Here is a 23,288-nt window from a genome sequence, read left to right as displayed (position 1 = left end):
CAGGCGACCATTCTAACGGCTAATAACCTCATACTATGCAAGAAAAAAGCAAGACACTAGCTACTTTGAAGGAAATTTTTCAACTAAGTTTTTCGTTATTAATTTTCAACCCATGGAATTCTGTTGAAAAACTTAAAATATAAAAGTTAATTTTCAACGAAATTCCCTCGTAAATTTTAAAAGTATAAAATATTATTCAAGGGAATTTCCTCAAAAAATTAATTAAATGTATTACTAATTTTTTCAAAGTGAAATTTATTCTCATAAAATTTATACGTCAATAATTTTGGTGGAAATTCAAATAGCAAAATTAAAGTAGACCAATTATGACACCTTGAGGACAATATTAAACATACAAATAAATCATGATAAAATTGATAAAGCAGTTAAAGATTGAGGACAAAAAATTGTTTTTTTATTAAGTCAACTTGGTTAATGGGGTGGAGTATCCTTTTTTTTATTATTGAGAACGGAATGGAAGGTCATTTTTTCTTAAGAATAAAATGGATTGTCATTCAACGATATCTTAAGGGAGGGGAGTATAATTTACCCTAAAATATATATAATATATCAAGATATTGCTTGAAAGATATTATTATATTTAGTATCAAAATGTAAAATCCGTGTCTCCGACCGGCTGCTAAACTAGTACTATGCAAAGAGCTACTAGCCTATTATTAGATGTACCACAGACAACTTAATAAACTTAAGTAAATAGGATAGTCAACTCCATCATCAATATACATATATATATATATATATACACGTATATATCAAGACCTTTTTCTATAATTTTGCAATCCGGAACTAGCTTTTACTATACATGCTTCCATTTAAACGTATGCTCCTTAACAACTAACTAGGGGGTGCACAAATTCTTCCCGCCTCGGCAAATTAAGGTACTCATTAAGTGTAATTTTCAATACATATTTGCCATTTATTCACCGGGGTATTTACCTAAAAATGGAACATGATTTGCCCGTTTTGTCAAATCTATCATATACTTTTTTTTGTCAAATATATCACATGGTTTACTTTTTGCATCAAATCTATCACGGCATTATCTTTTCCGTCGACATCTAACGGCCGTGCTGACGTGGCGCCTACGTGGCAAGTGTGGCCCACTATCTCTCCACGTGCCACGTTAGCACGGCCGTTAGATGTTGACAGAAAAGATAACGCCGGGATAAATTTGATGCAAAAAATAAACCATGGGATAGATTTGACAAAAAAAAGCATATGATAGATTTGATAAAACGGACAAACCATTGATCATTTTAGGTAAAAATCCCTTTATTCACCCATTACACGATATTATTATTATTATTCGTGACATAAGTTAGTGTATTTTATTATTTAAATTGATCATCAAAAATAGTAATTAGTTTATCGTTTTAAATTTCACTTTTAGATAATCTGTACGTTGCTTATTAATGTAAAATGTTAAATTCATGTTTGGGCTTCAGCTTTGCATTTCACACCCCCAAAAAATATTGGGGAATTCTATGGTGAACTTGCGCTATAGGCCTTCCCAAAAATAATGAATTCATGAGTATTTTCTATTAAAGTACTTTATTTTCACGAAAATACCACTAAAGGATTACATTTTGCGAATAATAATGGTAAAATCAAATGAGTAGAATTATTTTAATCAAAATTAACGTAATTAATTAGAAAATTCAGTTTGCAAAAGAACTTTTTAATAGTTAACATCAAAATTAATAGAAAGACTTCAAATTTTTGGACTTTAATTAACATGTTCTAAACATATTAAAAACATCTTAAAGTTCAAATATTTCAACTTAATTTAATATTAATTTGCTTATTATTATTTATTAAATTTACTTAATCTTTTATTCATCCCTTACATATCTGAAGTTTCATTCTTTTTTAACTTTGATTCTTTCATTAGATTTTCAGGTTTGTTAAATCGAAATTATTTTTGAGAAACTAATTAAGTTTTCGCTACTTTCCAAGGTATATTTTATTTCTAATTTTATTTAATCTTTATTAATTAAACATTTTGATTACCAAAAGGTCGGTGAATGAGGAGTCAACGGTTTACGATTTTAGCATGTAGAGTGGATTCTAGTAAATATTTTGGTTATAATATATTATATAATTATTAAATAATAATTGTATTGAATTGCTTGTGAGAAAATTCCCTCATAATATAAGTTAAATTTATTAGATTTAGGCATACAAAGGGTTAGCAAATGAGGACTTGCGAGTTCACGATTTTTACGAAATGATGGAATAAGGGGAATGGCCCAACTATTATATATATATATATATATATTAATATATAGATAAATTATATATATATCTATAATATTAATTTTTAGTAATATTATTTTCATTCTCCAAGGTCAATTTAATTTCATTTTTCTTCAAAATGAAAATTTGTAGAGTTATAATATTTTTATATAGCTGCTTTACGGGCACCAGTAGTACATAGCATTTTATCTTAATAATAGTTTCTTTTTTTATAATAATAACTAGTAAAAAAACACAAGTAGTCCTACTGTGAGTAATTTAATAATAATTGTATAAAATATATATATATATATATATATATATATATGACAATATGATACAAAATATACTAGTTGCTAAATTAGGGGCTAGCATATGTGTCGTCTGAGTTGGACTATGATGTCATCCGTGAAAAATGAATAAACAGAGCTGACAGATGCCTATGTGGCATCGAGTTGAACTGTGATGTGGTTTAGATGTGTCGACATGTTTTTGAATATTTTATATGAATATACATAATATTAAATTTAAATTAATTAAAAAAGAAAACGAAAAAAGGTGATCACATTGGTATATATATCAGTCGCATTGGTCTTATATATGATTTCATTATCTTATAATTTAATTCAACCTTTCAAGTACCTCATTTCGTCCGTATTTGGAATGTATAGCTTTTCGTGTTATGTATTATACATAGATTAGTCTTCTTATCTGGGCATTGCGCGACTTCTGCTTTTATATATATTTCAGCTAATTTTCTGTAAAATATATTGGAAATAAAATGGAATGAAAACTTATAATTTAACTGTTGGATACTTTATAAGTTACATTCACCAATTAAACTAACTAATTTTGCAGTTTTATGATTTTAGTTATTATTTAGTAAATTGGATTTATAAATTTTATAGTAATAATAAATGAATGGAAATATATAATACTAATAGAGAAAAGTTTTAATACTTATTCTATATCAAATAGTCAACTGCCCGTGAAAAAACTTCACGCTCATATAATATAATATTTTACAATCAATCTAAAAGTATGCAAGTAATGGGAAAATATTTTGAAATTGGAACTCCAACAATAATATGAAGAGAAATGTAACATAATCCCGTGTAACATGCAGGTGAGTTGACTAATATAATTAATTTTTAAAGAAAAATTAAAAATTATTTTCTATTTATCTTTGTATTGTTTGACAATAAAAAATTATGACAAGTTTTTCCTCTTTTTGAGAAGTCAATGTTCTATTTGACCCATAACATACTAAGTTTGGAATCTATCTCACTGTTTAATTATTCTTATTAAGAAATTTTCTTAGAAAAGCTTGCTCCTTCTTTATGTATTTTTATTACTTCTTAAAATCTTCAAGATAAAATGTTCGATTTAGATTGATTTTAAATTCTTTCTTTCCTCAGATTGCGATTTAGTTTTTCCATTTTCTCGTCATAAATTCTCATCATTTATTTAAAATTAATAATTTTTATGTGCCAAGTAATTTCTACTACGGACTTCACCATAAACAAATTTATTGATTAAAGAATTTATTTTCTTTTTGTCTTCATACAGTTTGAAAAGTAAATAAAAAATCTTGATAGTATGTTTCTTCTTTTTTAAGAATTAAATTCTACACCTATTACATAATAATATCCAACCCATCCCACCGTTTAATTATTCTTAAAATCTTCTATCTATCAAAGATTCGATTTAGACCAGTTTTAACTTCTTTCTTTTCTCAACCTTGTGATTTAATTTTTTTTCATTTTGTCATCATAAATTCTCATAAATTTTTTAAAATTATAATTTTTTGTAACAAGTAATTTATATTACGAACTTCTACCCAAAACACTAATAGGCATAATTAATTAAATAAAAATCTTTATATATTTCATAAGGGGAGTTGAAGAGATAATCGATCATGAGTTAAGGGTTTGCTTAAAATGCTTATGTGGAAACTCTTCATTAAATAAATGAGAGACTCATAAGGGTAACCCAAATTTATATATATGTGTGTGTGTATTCAATTGAATTTTTATGATTATCATTTCTCGTATTGATTCAGTTATTTTTTATTACGACTGTATTTTTTTATAAGTAAAAAAATTACATTTGTTATGAATGTATTTTTTTTTGTTATGACTGTATTATGTTAATCTCAAAAAGATGTACTTTTATTTTTTGCTCAGAAATTTACTCCCAGAGGCTGAATAAAAGAAGGGGAGGCTAACGTTTGTTAAACTTCCGTTTGGTCAAAGTGGTCAAACATGGTTTTGTGCATATTTATCCAACAAATGGGGGTGAGTGCAATTTCACCAAACCTCGAGGGAGGTTTCCGCTTTTTTACCCTATAATATAAAACACCTCAATAATTCACCAAAAGTTATCATTTGTGCCAAAAGCGTAAATCCCAAGTTTTTCATTCTCCAACTTTTTAAAAGTCTAACTTAATATTAATTAAGTCATGACATCTTAATCATAAGAAATCTCAATAAATAATTTAAATTAATTATCCTATAATAATAATTAACGTATAACAAATCCAATAAAATTATTATCTAATAATCACAGTATATAGTAATTGAAGGATTCATTAGAATATGTCACATGTACTAGAAAGATAATCATAGATTTTTCATCCACATACCTTTTGATCGTAAAAAATTCTAATCGATAAATTTAAGTTAACATAAAAAAAATAAGTTTTTTGGAACAAAGTGAAAAAAATTTAGTTATTTTCTTGAAAATAATTTAGATACACCGGTTAATAAAATTCAATTACAAAAGAGAAAGAAACAAAGATTTCATATTAATCGATGACAAATTAGTATATATGAAGTCAAAATATTTACATATAATTGAATTTAACATTAATTAATCACAAATATGCACTAACTAATAATATATTTTTATTTCAAGAAAATTTTTAGCATTAATTTATTATAATTAATTATCACCTAATAATAATTTTTTATTCCAATAGAATTTTAACTGTATAAGTTATCAATTAATTTTTTGAAAAGGAAAAAAGGGTTATTAACGTTTAATAAAACTTTTACCATCTCAATATTAGTATCATATAATCATAATTTAGAAAAACTCAATATGTTGGTACTTTTTAAAATCAAATTTTAAATTAATAAAACATACTAATTTTCAGTAATCTATATATAGATATATATATATATATAAACTTGATTACAAGCTAATAAATATAGATAGAATGGTAAAATAAAAAGCATGTTATGGTGAAATTATGAAATGTTTGAAATAGGTTTAATGTAAATATTTGTATAATCAATTCATATAAACATATTTACATCATTTTCAATAAGTACACAATTAATTCTACATATGTTAATTCTACACATTAATTGGAATGGTAAGAATCTTCTCAATTAAAATAAATGTAATTATAAAAGAATTATACATTGATAATTTTCAATATGATAAAAAAATGTAATACAAATTATTCTTATGAAGATAAATATATATACATATATATATAAACATTTATGTATATAGATTAATATTATTAAAGGTACATTATTCTTAATTTATTTACATTAACTACATTATATCAAAAATTTTCAGAAGTATTATATAGCTATTCTTATTAAATCTGAATTAAGTAAGTTTTCCATCAAAGTGATTGGATCATTCATCGAAAATTATTCAAATTCATGAAACCTAATTTATGTAATGTTAGAATAATAAAGTACAAGAAAATACTAAAATTATAAAATTTTAACAATGCTATAATTATCATTCTTTCATCAAATAAAAAAACAAATTTTGAATTTTTAGGAATTTAAAATTGTTCTCATAGATATAAGATGATAATTAGAAATGAATTTATTACATAAATTCTTTGTTTATGAATTGAATAAAAAAATGTTTATGAATTGAATAAAAAATAAACCTTTTGCATATCAATATAAACTATAACTAAATTCATATTCTTTAATATTTTCATACTTAAATTCTTACTATAAAATTTTCTTCACAAAAACCGTGCAATCTTTAAACATATAGTAATTATCTGCGATTACAAGTTCAAAATCCACCTTATAAATATACATATATACACAATATATATACATAGACACAGATAAATATAAGAATAAAACAATTGGCTTGTCTATATAACAAAACAATTCTCAAATTCTATATACTAGTAATTATCCGACTTGCGTTGCTGTGGATCAAAAATTTGAGTTTTGTACTTTCTTATTCTAAATTGAAACATATTTTGAAACTTATGAAATAATTATAAAATAAAAGATAATAAATTATAAAGGAATTGATGAGATGATTATAAGATTCAATTTGAAAAGTGTAAAATAAAATCTATCAAAATTTCAATGGTTTACATAAATAATTAAATAATAAAAAATACATAAGATGTTTCAAAGACTCCTCTTAACGAAAAATAGATATTTTGCCTCGCCGAAATAATAAATATTTTCTGGGATTTTGTTATGATAATTTTATAGGATTTTGTTGGTGAAAAGATGGAGAATGTGGGAACTTTGTAAAACGTACAGTAATATTAAAAATGAATAAGAAAAGAAGAAGTTGGTGCTAGTACATGGGTTTATTTTAATAGTTAACATAACAAATATTTAATATTTAAGTACATATACAAAGAATAATAAGACAATGGGGAGTGAGTTGATATAATCAACCCACCCTTGAGAGTAGATATTTTTTTGCTACTTCTCTTTGTAGACCTCTTCATAACTTTTCTTTAGCTTATTATAAAGTATAGATTAGCGCTTGTGGTTGGGTAAGTCTCTCCCTCAATTGCACATTAGAAGAGGCTGTATAGTGTCGGATTCCACATTACCGGCAAAATGCCTCTAGAAGCCACCCGCACAAGCCGTATCGACACGGTACATACTTGGTCCTATATAGAAGGGTGAGGAGTCCATGCATGTGAGGCTCGCAGAAATTAATATGGATCACAGAAAAGAAATAAAACAAAAGAGAGAGAAAACTCTTTCCACTAGTAGGGAATTTTAAAGAGGATAGGTCCAAACACGATGAAGAGAAGAATATATATGAAGGGGAATTGGTGTGATAGGAAAGCTTCAAGCAAGTAAAGTCTTGTCAGGTGAGGGGTGTGGAATTACATTTATACAAATAAAATTGACATAAAGAAGGGGTTGTGTGGTTTGGTGTGGTGTGGGGGCCCCGTAGAATAGAAGAGACTTTAATGGCAAGCACAAGGTAGACCAATGAGATCCCATGACTGCCTTTTTGTTTATTGATGATTTGAATAGCATAATGTCCATGTATATATATATATATACATATATTATACACACGTGTTGTATTATGAGTGAGTGAGGTGCCTTTATAATTACCATACACATGTATTGCCTTTAACCAACATCATATAGTGGAAAGGCAACTTTCTTCTTTCAAAGTCTTAGCTGGTACTTTCATTGTATATTTCTCTTTTGACACTTTCGCTTTTCAATTTACTTGTTTGTCATATATATACTTTCTCGACGTATAAAGTGATCGAACCACATCAGGCTTATAATTCGGTACTTATCGATTTATATCAAGCATATGCGGTTACCGAAGCATTATATTCACCGTTTTAGCTAAGACCATACATAGCTTTACCATCAAAGGCAGATAGGTAGTTAAGAGAACTGGATAATTTGATTAATGAAAAAGTTTTTCGCTAAAAAAATTGTTCACGACATAGTTTTGAGGGATAATTTGTTTTCTAGGTTTGGCATGCATTTTTACATTGGAAGGTTTTTTTTTTCCCCTAGTGTATTTTTTGCTTTCTCTCTCAAAATTGAGTTCCCTTGGATTATTTCAATCGACTGAATCTTAGCGCTATTCTAAAGTTTGAGCTTTATGAGGGGCTTTGCGAAATAACTTGTTGAATTGGGGGCATGTTTAAAAGATTTTGATAATTAGGACCATAATTGCGGGGCTAACTCTAAACTTTTGGAAAAGCCTATGTGTCTTCTCCCATTGCTTCTAAAACTTGATTTTGACTTATCATTTTATATTTTACTTGCCATGGCAAGTCAAGTTAAAGTTAAAATTTTTGTGATTTTAACTGCGAAATTAAACGGAGCATTAAATTTCGTAAACTCGTCTATAAATGCTAATTTATTCAATAGAATCAATGGAAACTGGACTCTATTGAGTCAAAAAAAAAAAGAACTAATTTGCGGTCATTTTTATCCCAATTTAAGGGAAATCGATTTCTACAATTGACAAGCTCTCGCAGTTTTAGAAAAACGGTGAATTAATTTATAATTTTCGGTAACCTCACTTTTCGATGTAAAATCAACGTTTGAAAACTATAATAAGTAGAAATGTTTGGTTCGTTGATATTAATAGGAATCTATGTTGATCCTCGAATTTACCTCAAATAATGTTATTATTCATACGAAATATGTTTGAAATTATTTTCGAAACACTACATTCATAGAAATTTAACATTGTAGCATTCGATTCAGCGTCTCGATTTTGTGGATCCTGCTTTTTTTACACTTACAAGCTCGATTTTGACAGCGTTATTTCCCCACGTTGTGCATTGCCCGACGGTTTGATGCTCCCAGAAGTACAACGCCCGGGCCCTCTTATTTCAAGCCCAAGCCCAAGATGTAGCCAGCCCAATAATTATTGGGCATTACTGTAATTATAGCAAAATCTCAAGGGTGAAATGGAGATTTCAATCACGCTCTCCACTCCCTCAGACTTCTGAGAAATCAGCAAATTAGGTTTTGATATAAAAGGCAGATTCTGAGCCAAAAACCTGAGTTTTAGAGGGCGGCGGGGTTTGGACGAGGAGACCTCTCAGCGCAAGGCTTGTCGATACAAAATGGTACCATTTCGACTTAACGATACGCTTACAGTTCGATTCAGTTGGTTCAAACCTTGCATTCTTAGCTCTTGGTTAGTCTATGGCTGTCTTCTATGGCTCAGATTGTTGGCAGGTCTTATAATCAGATTCGTATGACGTGTTTATGCATGCTGTCACTGCGATATTTCGTTGATATCTTCTGGGTTCATACTTGAATCAGTGTCCGCTTATGAATGACGATAGTGGGATTTTTTTTTCCTTCAATTATTATTTACTTAATTTCCTGTTCATTCGTTGAATGCCTTTTGCTTTAATTGTTTCAGTACTGTACTCGATGCTTTCTTGTGCCGTATGAAACTCGTGATGTGGTGTCTGTTTTAGTGTGTTGAAAAAGCAGTCGGGTACATTTTTTTTGGTTGAATGTGGGGGCCGAAGACAGTGGGGGATGTTTGCAAGCTTTGATTGTGGGCAATGTGCATGTCAAGAACGTGATGGTTCGATTGAAATTAGGAGTTAGAGAGTGAATGGCCCCTCTAGAATGAGTACATGTGCAGTTGAAGTTCTAAGCTGAAACACAAATTACTAAGATTCCGTGATATTGTCTTTTTAATACTTTTTCGCTACTAAAAGCATCTGAAGTTTGTATGAAATTACTTGTGGAGACGATGTATGGAGCTCTGTGTTAGCCAACTAAGTCAGGTGGTTGTATATGAGGAAATGAAAGAGTCGAACTATCATGAGAAATCCGAGCTTTTGAGTGTCAAGGATGCTGAAAAGTTTATTATCATGTCGTGATGGATGTTATTACTTTCTCTTGGACAACATTGATTTGGTCACTTTTGGATGTAATGCTGGCGCGGTTTTATCTTTTAGTTTGATCAGTGGTCTCCCCAAGATCTGTACTACTTTTGTTAATTTTTTTTGCCTTGTCTACAGCCTAAGCAAATCCATGAGATTAAGGACTTCCTCCTCACTGCGAGGAGGAAAGATGCGCGTTCCGTGAAGATCAAGAGGAGCAAGGATGTGGTGAAGTTCAAGGTCAGGTGCTCCAAGTACCTTTACACCCTATGCGTCTTCGACTCCGAGAAGGCCGACAAGTTGAAGCAATCACTTCCCCCGGGTTTGTTCCTCCTTGAACTCTGCTTATACGGACTATATGATGTTAATGAGATTTTTAAATGACTTGGCCATCCCACCCAAACAATTACTAGGATCTTTTCTATCATAGGCAAAATAGTTAGAAAAATACAATAGCCACTCGATCTTGGTATTGGAGATCATTCTGAGCATCATATACTGAAATTCCCTTGTTGTCACATTTTGTATTATTAAATAAATAAGTTGTACTGAATGCGTAGGATGCTGACTAGAGATTCACTGACATTTATATTATTTTTAATGCAGGTTTGAGTGTTCAAGACCTGTGAAGAGAAGACCTGGTCTCTTTTCCGATTATAAGTCATTAGGAGATATGAGGACTTTGGATTATATTTCCTGTATTTCATTAGCAAATTCAGGAGATTTTGAGTTTGTTGAACAATTGCCGTTGTTATGACCAATCCTTTGGAATTTTTTACTTGGATGAGTTCACTATGTTCAACTATGATTCTGACTCTTGAGTCTTAAATATGTTTTTCTTAATATCTCGGTTATTTTTCATCACCTGCTCATCAAGAAAATGGTTCTTTAATGGTCTATGTCCGGAACATATATGACCTGATAAAATCTTGCCTCCCATTTTATTGAATGGTAAATCTTTCAGTATTCGTTCATCAAACAAACAGTACTGTAGAGGAGCAAAACTTATGAGACCATACAGAATCTTTTATCTTCTAATTGAGACATCAACATTTGAAGCACCAATGTCCGTGACAATAACAAATGATGTGAGCTATGATGTCGTTGGTTGTAAGATTACAATTTGGAAGCATTTTATAGTAATGTTACAATCCAATCTCTGCTCACTTCCTATGTACAGAGAGCAGCGATCCTTGGACGCAACCGTCAAACATCTCTTACCTTGATCTTGACATCTCTAGGTGACTGGATGGTCTTCTTGGGGCTTGAAGGATGCGTGCTGAACTTGCTTACCAGAAGCTTAAAACAGGGCAGAAGTATCAAATAAAGCGCGCCCAAAATAAAGGGTGCTGCCACAGCCCATCCTATCAGCTGCAAAAGATTGACAGCAGAGGAAATTTCAAAACCATAATAAGAAGCCAAGAAATGCTTTTCTCGGGTTAGAGCTATAACGATTATCCCATAGTATCACTCACAATTCATCAAGCAAAGCTGCAGAAAACAGTGACATCTTGAATATGTGAAAAATCATGTGATTGTGAAATGCAGAAATGGGTAGAAGTGATGTGTTGACAAAATTATCTACTATCAGTTCCCTCCTTTTCCACCATAGCATCAATTGCTTGTCCTAATCTACTTCAATGGATCAGCCTCTCACCATCTGCAAATCATTCCAGAGACACTCAATGCAGATGATCATCAACAACAAATGCCACATGACATAAGCACACCAGCAAGTCCATGTCAACACAATATTATCTACTTCCATGCTAAAATCTTAAAAAACAAGCTTTCCAAAGCGGAAAAGTCCTTCAAGTCTTTTAACTGAGCATCAAGCATGCAAGGACCATCTTTGTACTACCATTACAATTACCACCGCTTGCACGGAGGATGAACTATCGCAAAAATTGGCAACAATTCCAGTAGTTATTATTCACGTGGTCTAAAATGAACTTCCTGCAGCAGCATTTCATTGTCCCACACTCATCCAATTTCCAATCATAGATGAAAAAAGGATTTCCCAATAAGTTTCTTCTTCTGTCCACATGTATTTTGAGTATGTGAGATGACTATTGAACCCTTACCGCATGAAGAATACTCAATAGGACTTCGCGTGAAGCTTGACCAGTGAACACCTTCTTCAGTGCATCAGATGTTAACGGAAAATGAGGCCCACCAGATATGGCTTCCCCAAACCGCAGAAAGGGAACCACAAGGCTGCAAATTAAAACACATTGACAAATTTGAATTAGAAAAGAAATAAAACCAACAATCATTCTTGCTAATCCCTATAGTGTGACGGATAAACCACAGACAATAGAATACAGTTATTGATTGTGAAATATAGCAAAAGTCCTGTCTGAAAGTGAGCACTGTCAACCTGCTACAGTATTGACTGTGTAAAATTCTTCCTCAAGAATAAATTTGTGATTTCGCAGGACGAGTAAAAGAATTTTCTTAGAGCTAGATCACGTTGTGAAGAGGTACGAGGTAAATTCTATTTAAAAGGTCTTATTAGACTAGGATATCTAGACTACAAAAATCAATAGTAAGGTCCTTGAACCCTTTCAATCAAAATTGAATGAACGTAGTTCATCCTTCTAGAGCAAATTTCAGTACATCTTTTAGGTAATGTAGGAATCTTTACCATATTTTGTTTCCAGTTTTTTTTTTAATTAATCTATATAAGCAAGATAGTGTAAACTGTAAAGCACTAAGCAGCTAATAAATTTGTAAAAAGCACATCCTGCTCAGCCAATTTTACCAGATAATTATCTCAATAACATGTAAGCATTTCAACCACATCGATAAAAGTTGATCAACATAGCAGTGTAAGAATGACTATTAAAGCAAGCTTGAAATGAATATTTACTAACCCAAGTTCGACAGGAGTGGCGATAAAGTTAAAAAGCATCACACTGGGAGAATGACAGCGAGATCCCAGCACCGCAATGGCCATCCCACAGAGGAACACAGTCACCCCTGTTTAAAATATATCCGGCATATAGGTTCATCTAGGAGTATTCAACAAGATAGTTTTCATCTACTGACCTAACAGATTCCAATTCTGAACCAGAGAATATGAATACAAAATGTTAAGGGATGCTTCTCAATGAATGTTTATCCAGTGAGTGCAGCTTTGTATGTTGTCAGTGCAAATCCAGGCTATTCTATCTAATTTTAATGCCCTTGTTTCTTTTGGAAGAAAAAGGAAAGTGCAGACCCAGTCAGTGATGCCACTCTCCATATCATGACTAGCATGCACATTATATTGGATGACAATTATTACTAACAAAGAGAACATTGTAACTTGCTCAGCACAGTCCTTTTCAGTTTTGCTACACAAGTATGTAACTTGCAGAACCTGAATTTATGCTGTTCACAGACATGGGTGAAAATGCTAATGGAATTCACATTTGTAGTATCTGAAGTACAACGGAAGGACCAATTGTAGCAAGTAAGACTAGTAAGGTCACTTGCAGATGCAAACTACTACTTGCCAAAGTGTCTTTTGGCATGGAAAATATCTTCGAGAAAAGTGCCCATACATACGTACCACATATTGGAAAAACCCCGAGGGTTATGCCAAGAGCTGAAGAGAACGCCAACAGCCTCGGCTCTGCACCCCTGCGATTCGACAGACATGGCACCATCATTCTCCATTATAATCGTCGAAGCCAGTGAGTTAAGAACAGAATAACACAGCAGAGGTCATAAGTTGTAACGATTAAGACGAACAGAATAACTAAACAATCTATGGCACAGCAGACAACGAAGAACTCATAGCAACATTGATCCAGAAAGGACAAAAGACTCCACATTGCATTTTTTTTGGATAAATAAATAATAATAATAAAAAGAAATCTGGAGGGAACTTAAATCTTGGAGAGGAATCGATAGAGAGAACCTGCGGAGGATTTGGATGAGGGGATCGACGATCCTCTTGTGAAACCAGGAGGTCCATCCGGCTCTCGGCGACGCCATTGCCCGTCAATCCTTCAACTTGAGATCCTTCAGCCAAGAAGCAGACATAAAAGGTAAATTGGGGGAATCTCTTCAGGCGCCGCCCGCAAGAAACTGATCACTGAGAGCAAGCAAAGACCAAATGAGCTGAAGAAGAAAAGAACATCATTAAATTGAAGTCAAAATCCGAGCCGCTCACGAATTACAAGAACCCTAGAATGAAAATCCCCCCACCTCAGTGACTTCAGCTGGGTGGAGGCGGAGTAAAGGGAGAAGATGCGGCGAATATCTGAGATCGCCGACGGCGAGAAGAGGCGGTGGGTCGAGCAAGAGAGGAAGAAATTACAGCCAAGGAAGAAGAGAGACCAGCAGAGCAAGCAAGAGCATGTCATCAGGTGCCAATTTACAGCAAAATGTTGAAATATATTTTCAAAATATTACAAAGAAAGGATGAATCTTTTCTTTTTCTTTCAAAACACTCCTTCCCCCATACCACAACAGTCCGATACCGAGCTTTGGTCGGGTCGGCTACTTAGTGCAGTTTATCTTGGACTAGATTTTGTATCTACGCTAAGTGGGGTAGATATAATTCTAATAGTAAAAACTGAATGAAGATAAAAAATAACCATCAATTATTAGGGATTAAAAATTGGTCCGACCCGTTCAGTTCGACTTACCATCATCGACCCACATTGATATTTCAAATTGGATAACTAAATCCTATTAAATATATTTCATTATTTATATCTCTTAATACCCCTCGTATTATCTCGATATTATTCTGTCAAAAAAATATTATTTTATCTCTAGCCACATATATACAAGTACGTTTAATTATTATTTACTATTAAATATTCTGCACAGATTACGATATTCCGATACAGATATTTCTGGACTCCTATAAATAACTTTTCAAGTACATCTAAACTCTAAGTTTAATTTCTTTTACTTTCAGAGCACGCTCTCATTTAAATATCGGAGAGGAAAATCAAAATTCTCTCCGGTTCTTTCCCTTTTTGTAAGTCACTCAGTTGTAATATGCACGTGATTAAGGTCGAAAAACCGAGATCCTAACATCAATATATCTTCTTTTATAATTTTTTTCAGGGTCGATGTTCAGTTATTTTTGTAACTGATCAGAATATATAAAGTGGGAATTTGACAAACTAAATGAAAAAGAATTTGTTGAGAGAGGAAAGAGTGTGAACGGAAACGGAAAACTAAAAGGGAAAATAATTGAGAAGGAAACAGTGGGACACAACATGTGTTGTAAAAGTTTTATAGAAGTCCACGTGACAAACTCTCATGTACAAACGGAGATTTCTCATTGCACGAAAAGAGTTTATCTTAATAACCTATACATAGATGGCAAGTGGGGTGAAGCCGTGGAAAGAAAAAGAAGGGTGAAAGAGAAGAGAAAAAATTAATTAACAATAAATTTAAAATTTGTTTGTGCCGGCGTTGCTGTTATTATTATTATTATTATTATTATCATTATCATGTAATACAATTAAAACTCTTGCACTCTGGGGAGAGTGGGATGAGTTTTTCTACTCGCGGAGGCCTACGCCAATATCTTTTAAAAAAAATTAATGTTCTTGCTTTATAATGTTATTCCTTTTTAAGGTGTAGATACAATTAAAACTCTTGCACACTGGGGGAAAGTGGGGTGGGATTTTGTAATTTTATAATTTTTTTCTTTTTAATATGAAGATTGATCAAAATTTAAATCAAGCCAGTCTATTAAGAAACGCTCTTAATCAAGAATGTTCTTTCTACATAAAATTTGAATCCGAAACTTTGCTTAAGTTAAAGATGAACCGAGCCAAACCACATGACCTATTTATGGAACTTATCACGATATTTTAAAAAATTCAATCTTTATAATTTTATAATATTTCATAACATGTTCCCTTTTGATTAATCAAAGTTCAAATCGGATCAGTTCATTAAGAATAAGACGCTCTTAAAAAAAATTTTATCTTATTACAAGACTCGAATCCAAAACCTTGCATCAGTGAAAAACAAGCCGAGCCGAACCACGTATATTTGAGAGACCCACCCAATAATAATAAAAAAATCAACTTTTATATAAATTTTTGAATTTTTTCACTTTTCAACGTGCTCATTAATCTAAGTGCAATTTGGGTTTGCCCACTAAGTGTAAGACGCTCTCAATTAAGAATATTCTTTATGCACAAGACTTTACTTAAGTGAAAGATGAGCCAAACCACATGAATTGTTTCAAAATCACTTATAAAATTAGTGTGGCTGGTTGTCATGCAAAACCTTTTCTTTATTATTTCTACATTTTATTTTTTCAACTTTCATCTCTCTTAATTCAATTGTTTCAAAAAAATTCTCTCCTACATTTTTCCCTCCACGTTCAAGTGTGATCACAAAATCGAAATGATTTTGAAATTAAAGTTTCAATCAGTTTTAAAACGAGCGATGCTATTTTAGTTTGATAATATACTTTTCAACATTGTTAATATCTGTTATCATACTTCGATCATATGAAAATATTAATTGTTGACAAAAGGAGGTTCTAGAGATCAAAAGATGATATCAAGTAGTGACGCACGCTCTCGTCTGTTAACTTAGTAGTCGCTAGTTGTATACTTAATAGGACTACTCGCGTCCCTTTATTAGTTATTTAAAATTTGCCTTTCATTTTAGACTTTTAAGCCTCCTTTGTCACCGAAAAAAAAAAGGAGTTTCTAGAGACCCGTGGCATAGAGTAGAATCCCTTCCTAGTTATTATTATTAATGTTGGCATTGTTGGCATGCAACATGGTTGATACGAATACATTGATTCTCAATTGCCGTACGTCATTCAATTAAGTGTTGAAAATTTAATCAGCACTTAATTTGGGTAAGCAAACACCACCTTAGTATCTAGTTATAGTCCCAATACTTATTATTGGGCAAGTTACAATAATCCCGATCTTCGATCATGATTTTCTCCTCGTCACCACCAACCCTTTCTCAGAATGTTCATCTAAAATGCATCTCTACTTCATGGGCACCTCGCAGTTGTTGCCATGATAAGTGAGATCGTTGAAAGATGCATTCATCTAGTGAATCACTGGGCACTGTTATTTTTATGTTGCAGCATTCAAATCATTATCGGCCTAGGTTGAGACCTAGCCGCTTTTTGTTCTATATCATGTTGATCTGCCATGATGCTTGATGGCAACTTCCTTGGACATAGCAAATATAGAAGGCACGTTGTGCTATCTCATCGAATGAAGCAAGTTGTTGCTAGTTATGCACAACTAAATAGATAAATCGCAACATGAAACTGTATCAGAAATATTCTTCAATGACAAGACAAACCTGCTCAACCAAACTAATGATCAGTATTTGGTGCCTTCGGGTCGGCATTTAAACTGTCGAAGCCTCCACTATGTGGTGCAGCTTGATTAGGTTGATAAGCCGGAGGCAGAACCATCGGAGGATCGGTTCCTGAGGTTGGGGTCCCTGAACTCCCAGGTGCTGTACGTGGAATGTTCAACGCAGGGGGCCTAGGCAAACGGTTAGGCAGGAGCACCTGGTGGTGCCATCATGGGTGGCATATTTGGAGGGACATAATCTAACCACATGATAAGAAAATATGAACTTAGAGACCCTTCTTTATCACTTGTTTTGTATACATAAAAAACCAATTGGTATTAATGGTCATAAATGCTTATGATATTTTGTTTCCTGCACAAGAAAGTGTTGAAAATTATAAAGGATCTCATCAGACAAGTCGGGAAGAGAATCAATTATTGGTAACAAATAAAAACAATTCTGAATAAAAACAATCAGATTACGAAAAACAAGCAAACCTTAACTAACTATACACATCAGCTCCTGAGGATAAGACTCGGCAGATACTTCAATGAGAAGGTTCCTAGAAACAGTGCCATCCCAATGGACCATCAATAAAGATAAAACATGACCGAGCTAGGAAGAGTACATCAAGTAGACACTAGTATAGGCAACCATGATGAGCAGAATGAAGGCATCAGAAGCCATAAACATGACTAGAACCGGGGGGCAGCATCTTCAAGGCATATATCTAACTTACAAATCGCACAAAAAATGGGTTAACTGGTGCACCGGAAGGTGGTCTAGGCAATACCGAGGCCTGATTCCAGGAATTAAGGGTGCATTTGGAAATTGCATTCCCATAGGTATGACAGGTGTCGGTAGTATAGGTAACTGAGGCCTCTGAGCCACAAGATGTTGATTATAAGTTGCAGCAACCCGCTGGAAAGCCGCTGTTTGTCCCAACTGTTTCTTGATCCTTTGATCAATCAAACTCTGGGTCACAGTTCCTCAAATTGTTGATAATAAAGACGCACATTTGGCTACAGATCATTCGCGTAAATTGAACACATATACTGGAAAGAAAAGGTTTAAAACAAAAGCAATTCATAGTATGACTAAAGCAACTATTAGATTGCAAGAAATTTATTAGGAAAACCCAGACGGAGTAAAGAAAAGGCTTTGCACATTAGAATACCTTGTGCTTGTATCCTGCATGTGCTGCTTTCTGACTGATGGCTGGCAAATCGAGGAGAAGTAACTAATCATCGAAAAGCTACCAAGAGAAAAAGAATTACAAAAGATCAATGCTCAACCAACTTTCTTTCGGCATTTTTAAAATGCACCAAAAGCCCAAAACAACCATGAATAAACCAAATGGGACAAGGCAACACCTAGCCGATGATCAGCAAGACTGCATGACAGCGCATATTATCTTCTCAACACCCAAGGGTCGCTTTGATTGGAGACACTCATTAGTTTAACCGATATAAACATCCCACTACTTCCCAGGTCGGATGGACATGATCGAGCCTATTTGCACATTTTCATCTATACATAGCAAAGGCTAACACAAACTTTATCCCCCAAAAAAAAGCCATTTCCTTCGAAATTCTCCGGAAAAGGGGCAGAAAGAATGTTGGCAACCACTGCAAATTTTGAATGAACAAGACAATGCGGCCCGGACACCCAACAACATACTGAGGCAGGATTCGTTCTCTGAAGCTAATAAACATTCAATTCTCGGTAAATTTCACGAGGCAGCTTCTCACATCTCATCTAAAATCCCATTTTTTTAAACATACCATATTTCACTATTCAAGCTCACGATCACGAAAGCAAATAGAGGAGACAGCAGAAACCGAAAAAGAAATATGATAGGCAGTAGAGCTTACTGATCAGCGAGGCAAGTAGTGTCGCAGTAATACCTGCAATCAACGAATGCAGGTGAAGTCAGGAACGTGGCATTGCAGAGGAGCCGACATCGTCAGATCAGAAAGGTGATCAGGAAAAGAATAAAGTGTAGAATGCAAGAGACCGTACCGAGGCATTGTCGTGTGATGTCGCAACGGCGACGAGCTCGATTATGCCGACATGCTCGAAGGCGGGCGGCGAGAGAGAGTAAGGGACAGGTGCCACTGGTATCGAACAGCTGCTTCTCGGAGGTGGCCGCCGGAATAGATAGTAGGGGACGCACGACGGAGACCAGTCGACGGCAATTATGGCATAATAGCCATAGTCTCACGTTTGCTTGAGTTTGCGCCGGCGATTTACTTTTTTGCAATTTAATTTTACTAATTTCTGTTTTTTGAAGGGTTAATTTTCAATGTGCCAAAAGAAAAAAGTTAATTTCCCACAAAAAAAAATTAACTATACTCTTTTTCATAAATTATATATAATATATATTATATAAAATATAAAAGAAATGATAACAGGTCCATCTCCACCGCCGATGGAGTGGGGCGGACTTCCCTACTCTCGGGAGTCGGGACCCATCTCATCTCCCCTTTTTTTTACCTAAGAAATACGAACTTTTCATAATTAATTAATTCTAGAACAAACTTTTTTTTCTCGGTATAAAAATATACAAATTATAAATTGATATCAATATTAACAGGCGCTAACTTATTAATTTAAAAGGAAATTGTTGGCCACCACCTTAGATCGGAGTAGCCAGCGACCTCTGTAGTCGCTAGCGACTCTATAGGGACGGAGATGGCCTATGGTGATGCCCTTATTGCTCGAATTTGAAAAAAAAAAAAAAGCAAATTTAGAAAAAATGGAAGAGGGGTCGGCGGTGGGTCCCTCATCAATGGACACCACCCCAAATTGGACTCGGCGGAGATATATGTCATCACCGGTTGAGCCTCAATTATGAAAAAATTGGCGTCACACTAATATTGATATCAATTTAATAGTTTTATATTTTTAGGTTAAGAAAACAATTTATGTTTTTAGGTAATTAACCCTTTTTTTTAATCTTAAACTTTTTATTTCAAATTTCTAAGTTTTCAATATAAGTATATAAACTTTTATTTAGGACACCACTTGATATTCAAAAATCCTACAAATCCGATTAATATATGTTCAACGAGGATTCCATTAATAATAAATTTAATATAAGTACGTAAACTTTTATTTGGGACAACCATTTGATATTCAAAAGTCTTTCGAACCCGATTAATTTATGTTCAAAGAGGATTTCATTAATTTATTTATTATTTAATGTAAGTGTACAAACTATTTTTTTTTTAACAAAACACCACCTATATCTGAACGTCGATCAAATCCAATTAATATAGGTTCAACTAGGATCAGTCCAATAAAGAATAAATCTTTCTCTCCAATCACAACATGAAATCACTTAAAACAACGAACGTAGGTAACATGCCCGATTTCAATGTATCGCCAATTTAAAGGGCATCTTTTGATATAAGATTTTAGAAATATCCTTCTATGGATTAACACAAATTTAAACTAATCCGTTGACTGAGACTAATTCTCACTTGATTGATTAGCTGTAACGGCGACACTAATTTTAAGTAGACAAACTTTACTCTTATTACGAGTAAAGTTTTAAAATTAATGGTCTACTTAAGGCCTATTATATTATGGTCATGATTTGCTAATTAAATTATTGAAAATTCAAATTAAAAATTGAAGAAAAATATTTTGACTCGCGGTATCGTGCGAGTGGCAACCTAGTATAGTAAGAAATGAGAGTTAAAATTTAAAACATGCACTTTTAAATTATTTTATCTATAACTACTTCTAAATTTTATTAACCTTTCCATCCTTTTTTTTTTAATTTTGAAAAGATAAAAATAATTCTAGAAAATACCGATTGGAAAAATTGAAAAGAAAAAAAAAATGCTCAAAGAGGAATTATGGCTGGAGATAGGGGTCTGCCACTATACCGGGATTTGTGGATTTGCTTGAGGAGAAGATGGTGCGTTTGGTTTTAGAGTGAAATAAAGTTGAGTTTTGATTTTAATTGGATTGTAATAATTGTGTTGTTGAATTATAAGAAAAAGTATGAATAGTAATTATTGTGTTATTGAATTGTGTAAAAAGTAATGAATAGTTTATAAAATTTAATATTAAAAATTGAATTGAATGGTTAAAAAATTGAAGAAAAAGGGAAAAGTAATAATTGTGTTATTGATTTTTGTTGTGTAGTGAGCAGAGTTAAAGTTAGAGTTAAAATTTTTAAATTATTTTTTTAAACCAAACGAAGCAGAGGTCGAGTCTTAATTGGCCACCACTAAAGTAATGTTGTAAGTCTTGTTTGTTTTCCTTTTTATTTTTCGTAATTTTATCAATTTCTTTTTTTTTCTAAATGATGAAAAACTGAAGGAAAAATCTTACCAGAGAAACAAAAAACTAAAGGAAAATACACAATTGTCAATAAAAAATAATCTAAAAGCACATACCTTAATTTTTAACAACTTTCATTGTTTGCTATATTTAGAAAATAGAGCAATGTCTATATACGTGCGTGTATATATATATATATATATATCTTGAAATTTGAAACTAACATTTTTTTAAATGAATACTTTTTTCGGTACTATATAATTAGTCATGTATTTTGTTCACTTTTCTAGTTGTATCCTTCATCTTTTTTGAAAAATAACACCATATATCATGGTTTTTTATTTATTTTCGCATCGTAGTATAAAATGAAATAATTTCACCATATGTCAAAAAGAAAAGAAATCACCCTACAACATGTCTATTTTTTCACCATACAACAAGAATTTTCGACGGTGGGCTTTTTCTGTAGCAGTTTTGCGGGAATGAAAACTTGAGATACCTAAAAAAATAAAATAATATAAAAAAAACCACCACCACCACCACCATCATGCATGTCCATCACGCATCCCCTGGGAAGGTGAACACTTCCAAGTTGTGCAATCATCATGCACGTATGCGAACCCCGATGAGACGAAATTTCGGTGTGCACGTTACCGCAACAAAATTGGCAAAATGTCATTCCGACTCTTTTCTTCAAATTCTCTTCATTAGTCACTCGTTCCAAACTGTTTCAAAGACTTCCGAGCGTCCGAGAAAATCAAAATGTGCGGCACATAAACAACACATTTTAACACTGCCAACTGCTTATTTTTTATTTTTTATTTTTTATTTTTATGAATACCAATTGCTCAATCTAATTCAAGTGGAGCAAATGGAAAATAGCTTATGTGTCATTAACTAAGCACCCAAGGGAAGCCAACTCGGCAAAGTTGATTGAAAAGTTAACGGGAGGGGAAAAACAGAAAAACAATATAAGGTTCATGATGAAAACAAAAGAAAAATAAAAAAAATAAAAGGACAAAAGAAGTGGGCATAGACTAAAACACTGTTTGGATTGGAGGTAAAATAGGGGAACTGAAGGAAAGAGAAAAATTTCTCATATTTGGTTTTTATGATTTTAATGTAGGGGAAATAAAATGAGGGGAGTTACTTACCTTGATTCCCCTCTAGACATCAATTTTCTTTTAATACCGATTTGGGGTTGAAAGGAGATCAAAAGAATAATTAAAGTTCGTCCATTACAAAATTTTCAAATAAGGCTAATTTTTCCCTTCCCTTCCCTTCTCTCCCCTTATGAAGCTATATCCAAACAGGGTTAGTATTTACTCTCTATTTCCCTTTCCCTCCTTCCTCTCTCTTCCCTCTCATATCCTTAATGAACCATATCCAAACAGAATTTAAATGAATAATTTCCCCAATATTATTACATGAATACTTCATTTTATGGATTTATTAACAAGGGTTGTGCCAGTTGGGGTTGAAGAGGATAGTGAGAAAAGCCCAATCGCCAATCTCATGGATTTATAACTCGAGTTGGACCATAAGTTTGGGATATTTCAGTTGAAGGGTAACATATGTATTTTACTAGAAAAACTCGATTAGGCTAACAATCCAGCTTGAGAAAATGAAAAGCTCATCTCAAGTTCCATAGTACTGAATTGAGTCGCACAACATACATAGAAGAGGTATGCACTATAGTAGGTTGCTTTTGGGTTTTCCCGTATTCCCTTGTGCACGCAATGAAGATGATGCATAAAAAGAAAAGAAACTGTTCGGATACCGTTGTATGTCCATTCTCAAA

The 23,288-nt window shown here is 32.7% G+C and overlaps 3 protein-coding genes across 10 annotated transcripts; 1 reads left to right on the top strand and 2 right to left on the bottom strand.

The window, feature by feature from the left end:
• The first annotated feature begins 8,961 nt into the window (after nt 1-8,961).
• Nucleotides 8,962-10,735, top strand: LOC116214960 (60S ribosomal protein L38). The gene is made up of 3 exons (XM_031550497.1): nt 8,962-9,115; nt 10,031-10,214; nt 10,499-10,735. Exons 1-3 carry the CDS (start codon nt 9,113-9,115, stop codon nt 10,519-10,521), a joined length of 210 nt encoding a protein of 69 aa, XP_031406357.1. The 5' UTR covers nt 8,962-9,112; the 3' UTR covers nt 10,522-10,735.
• A 165-nt stretch (nt 10,736-10,900) lies between these two features.
• LOC116214959 lies at nt 10,901-14,249 on the bottom strand. 3 transcript variants are annotated; one of them, XM_031550494.1, is made up of 6 exons: nt 14,090-14,249; nt 13,800-13,976; nt 13,449-13,519; nt 12,769-12,874; nt 11,977-12,109; nt 10,901-11,263 (listed from the first exon to the last, which is right to left on the bottom strand). In XM_031550494.1, the coding sequence occupies exons 2-6, from the start codon at nt 13,874-13,876 to the stop codon at nt 11,099-11,101; spliced, it is 552 nt and encodes a 183-aa protein (XP_031406354.1). In that variant the 5' UTR covers nt 13,877-13,976; nt 14,090-14,249; the 3' UTR covers nt 10,901-11,098. The 3 variants fall into 3 exon arrangements, with proteins under 3 accessions (XP_031406354.1, XP_031406355.1, XP_031406356.1); XM_031550495.1 differs by having other exon boundaries at nt 13,800-14,002; nt 14,090-14,248; XM_031550496.1 differs by having other exon boundaries at nt 13,800-13,903; nt 14,090-14,248.
• Nucleotides 14,250-17,066: 2,817 nt separating this feature from the next.
• Nucleotides 17,067-19,459, bottom strand: LOC116213231 (U1 small nuclear ribonucleoprotein C-like). Of its 6 annotated transcripts, none has more exons than XR_004158025.1 (5): nt 19,214-19,458; nt 19,066-19,098; nt 18,369-18,446; nt 17,689-17,753; nt 17,067-17,450 (listed from the first exon to the last, which is right to left on the bottom strand). XR_004158025.1 is itself a non-coding variant. In XM_031548097.1 (4 exons), exons 1-4 carry the CDS (start codon nt 19,219-19,221, stop codon nt 17,927-17,929), a joined length of 342 nt encoding a protein of 113 aa, XP_031403957.1. In that variant the 5' UTR covers nt 19,222-19,459; the 3' UTR covers nt 17,760-17,926. The 6 variants fall into 6 exon arrangements, 2 of the variants coding, with proteins under 2 accessions (XP_031403957.1, XP_031403958.1); XR_004158023.1 differs by having other exon boundaries at nt 18,369-18,409; nt 19,214-19,456; XR_004158024.1 differs by lacking the exon at nt 17,689-17,753 and having other exon boundaries at nt 19,214-19,456.
• Nucleotides 19,460-23,288: the final 3,829 nt, after the last annotated feature.

Source organism: Punica granatum, chromosome 7, assembly GCF_007655135.1.
Source record: "Punica granatum isolate Tunisia-2019 chromosome 7, ASM765513v2, whole genome shotgun sequence".
In the NCBI taxonomy this organism is placed as follows: domain Eukaryota; kingdom Viridiplantae; phylum Streptophyta; class Magnoliopsida; order Myrtales; family Lythraceae; genus Punica; species Punica granatum.
This window is presented reverse-complemented; position numbering and strand designations above follow the sequence as displayed.

What these genes read in the sequence shown, in the direction of transcription:
- LOC116214960 (XM_031550497.1), top strand. An exon ending in GAAGCAATCACTTCCCCCGG is followed by an intron (nt 10,215 to 10,498) that starts GTTTGTTCCTCC and finishes TTTTTAATGCAG; the next exon opens with GTTTGAGTGTTCAAGACCTG.
- LOC116214959 (XM_031550494.1), bottom strand. Translation starts at nt 13,876, where the DNA reads ATGGCGTCGCCGAGAGCCGGATGGACCTCCTGGTTTCACAAGAGGATC. An exon ending in CGGGGTTTTTCCAATATGTG is followed by an intron (nt 12,875 to 13,448) that starts GTACGTATGTAT and finishes TATTTTAAACAG; the next exon opens with GGGTGACTGTGTTCCTCTGT. An exon ending in GCCACTCCTGTCGAACTTGG is followed by an intron (nt 12,110 to 12,768) that starts GTTAGTAAATAT and finishes TTTAATTTGCAG; the next exon opens with CCTTGTGGTTCCCTTTCTGC.
- LOC116213231 (XM_031548097.1), bottom strand. An exon ending in ACTACTTGCCTCGCTGATCA is followed by an intron (nt 18,447 to 19,065) that starts GTAAGCTCTACT and finishes TTCTCTTGGTAG; the next exon opens with CTTTTCGATGATTAGTTACT. An exon ending in ATGCAGGATACAAGCACAAG is followed by an intron (nt 18,150 to 18,368) that starts GTATTCTAATGT and finishes GATTGATCAAAG; the next exon opens with GATCAAGAAACAGTTGGGAC.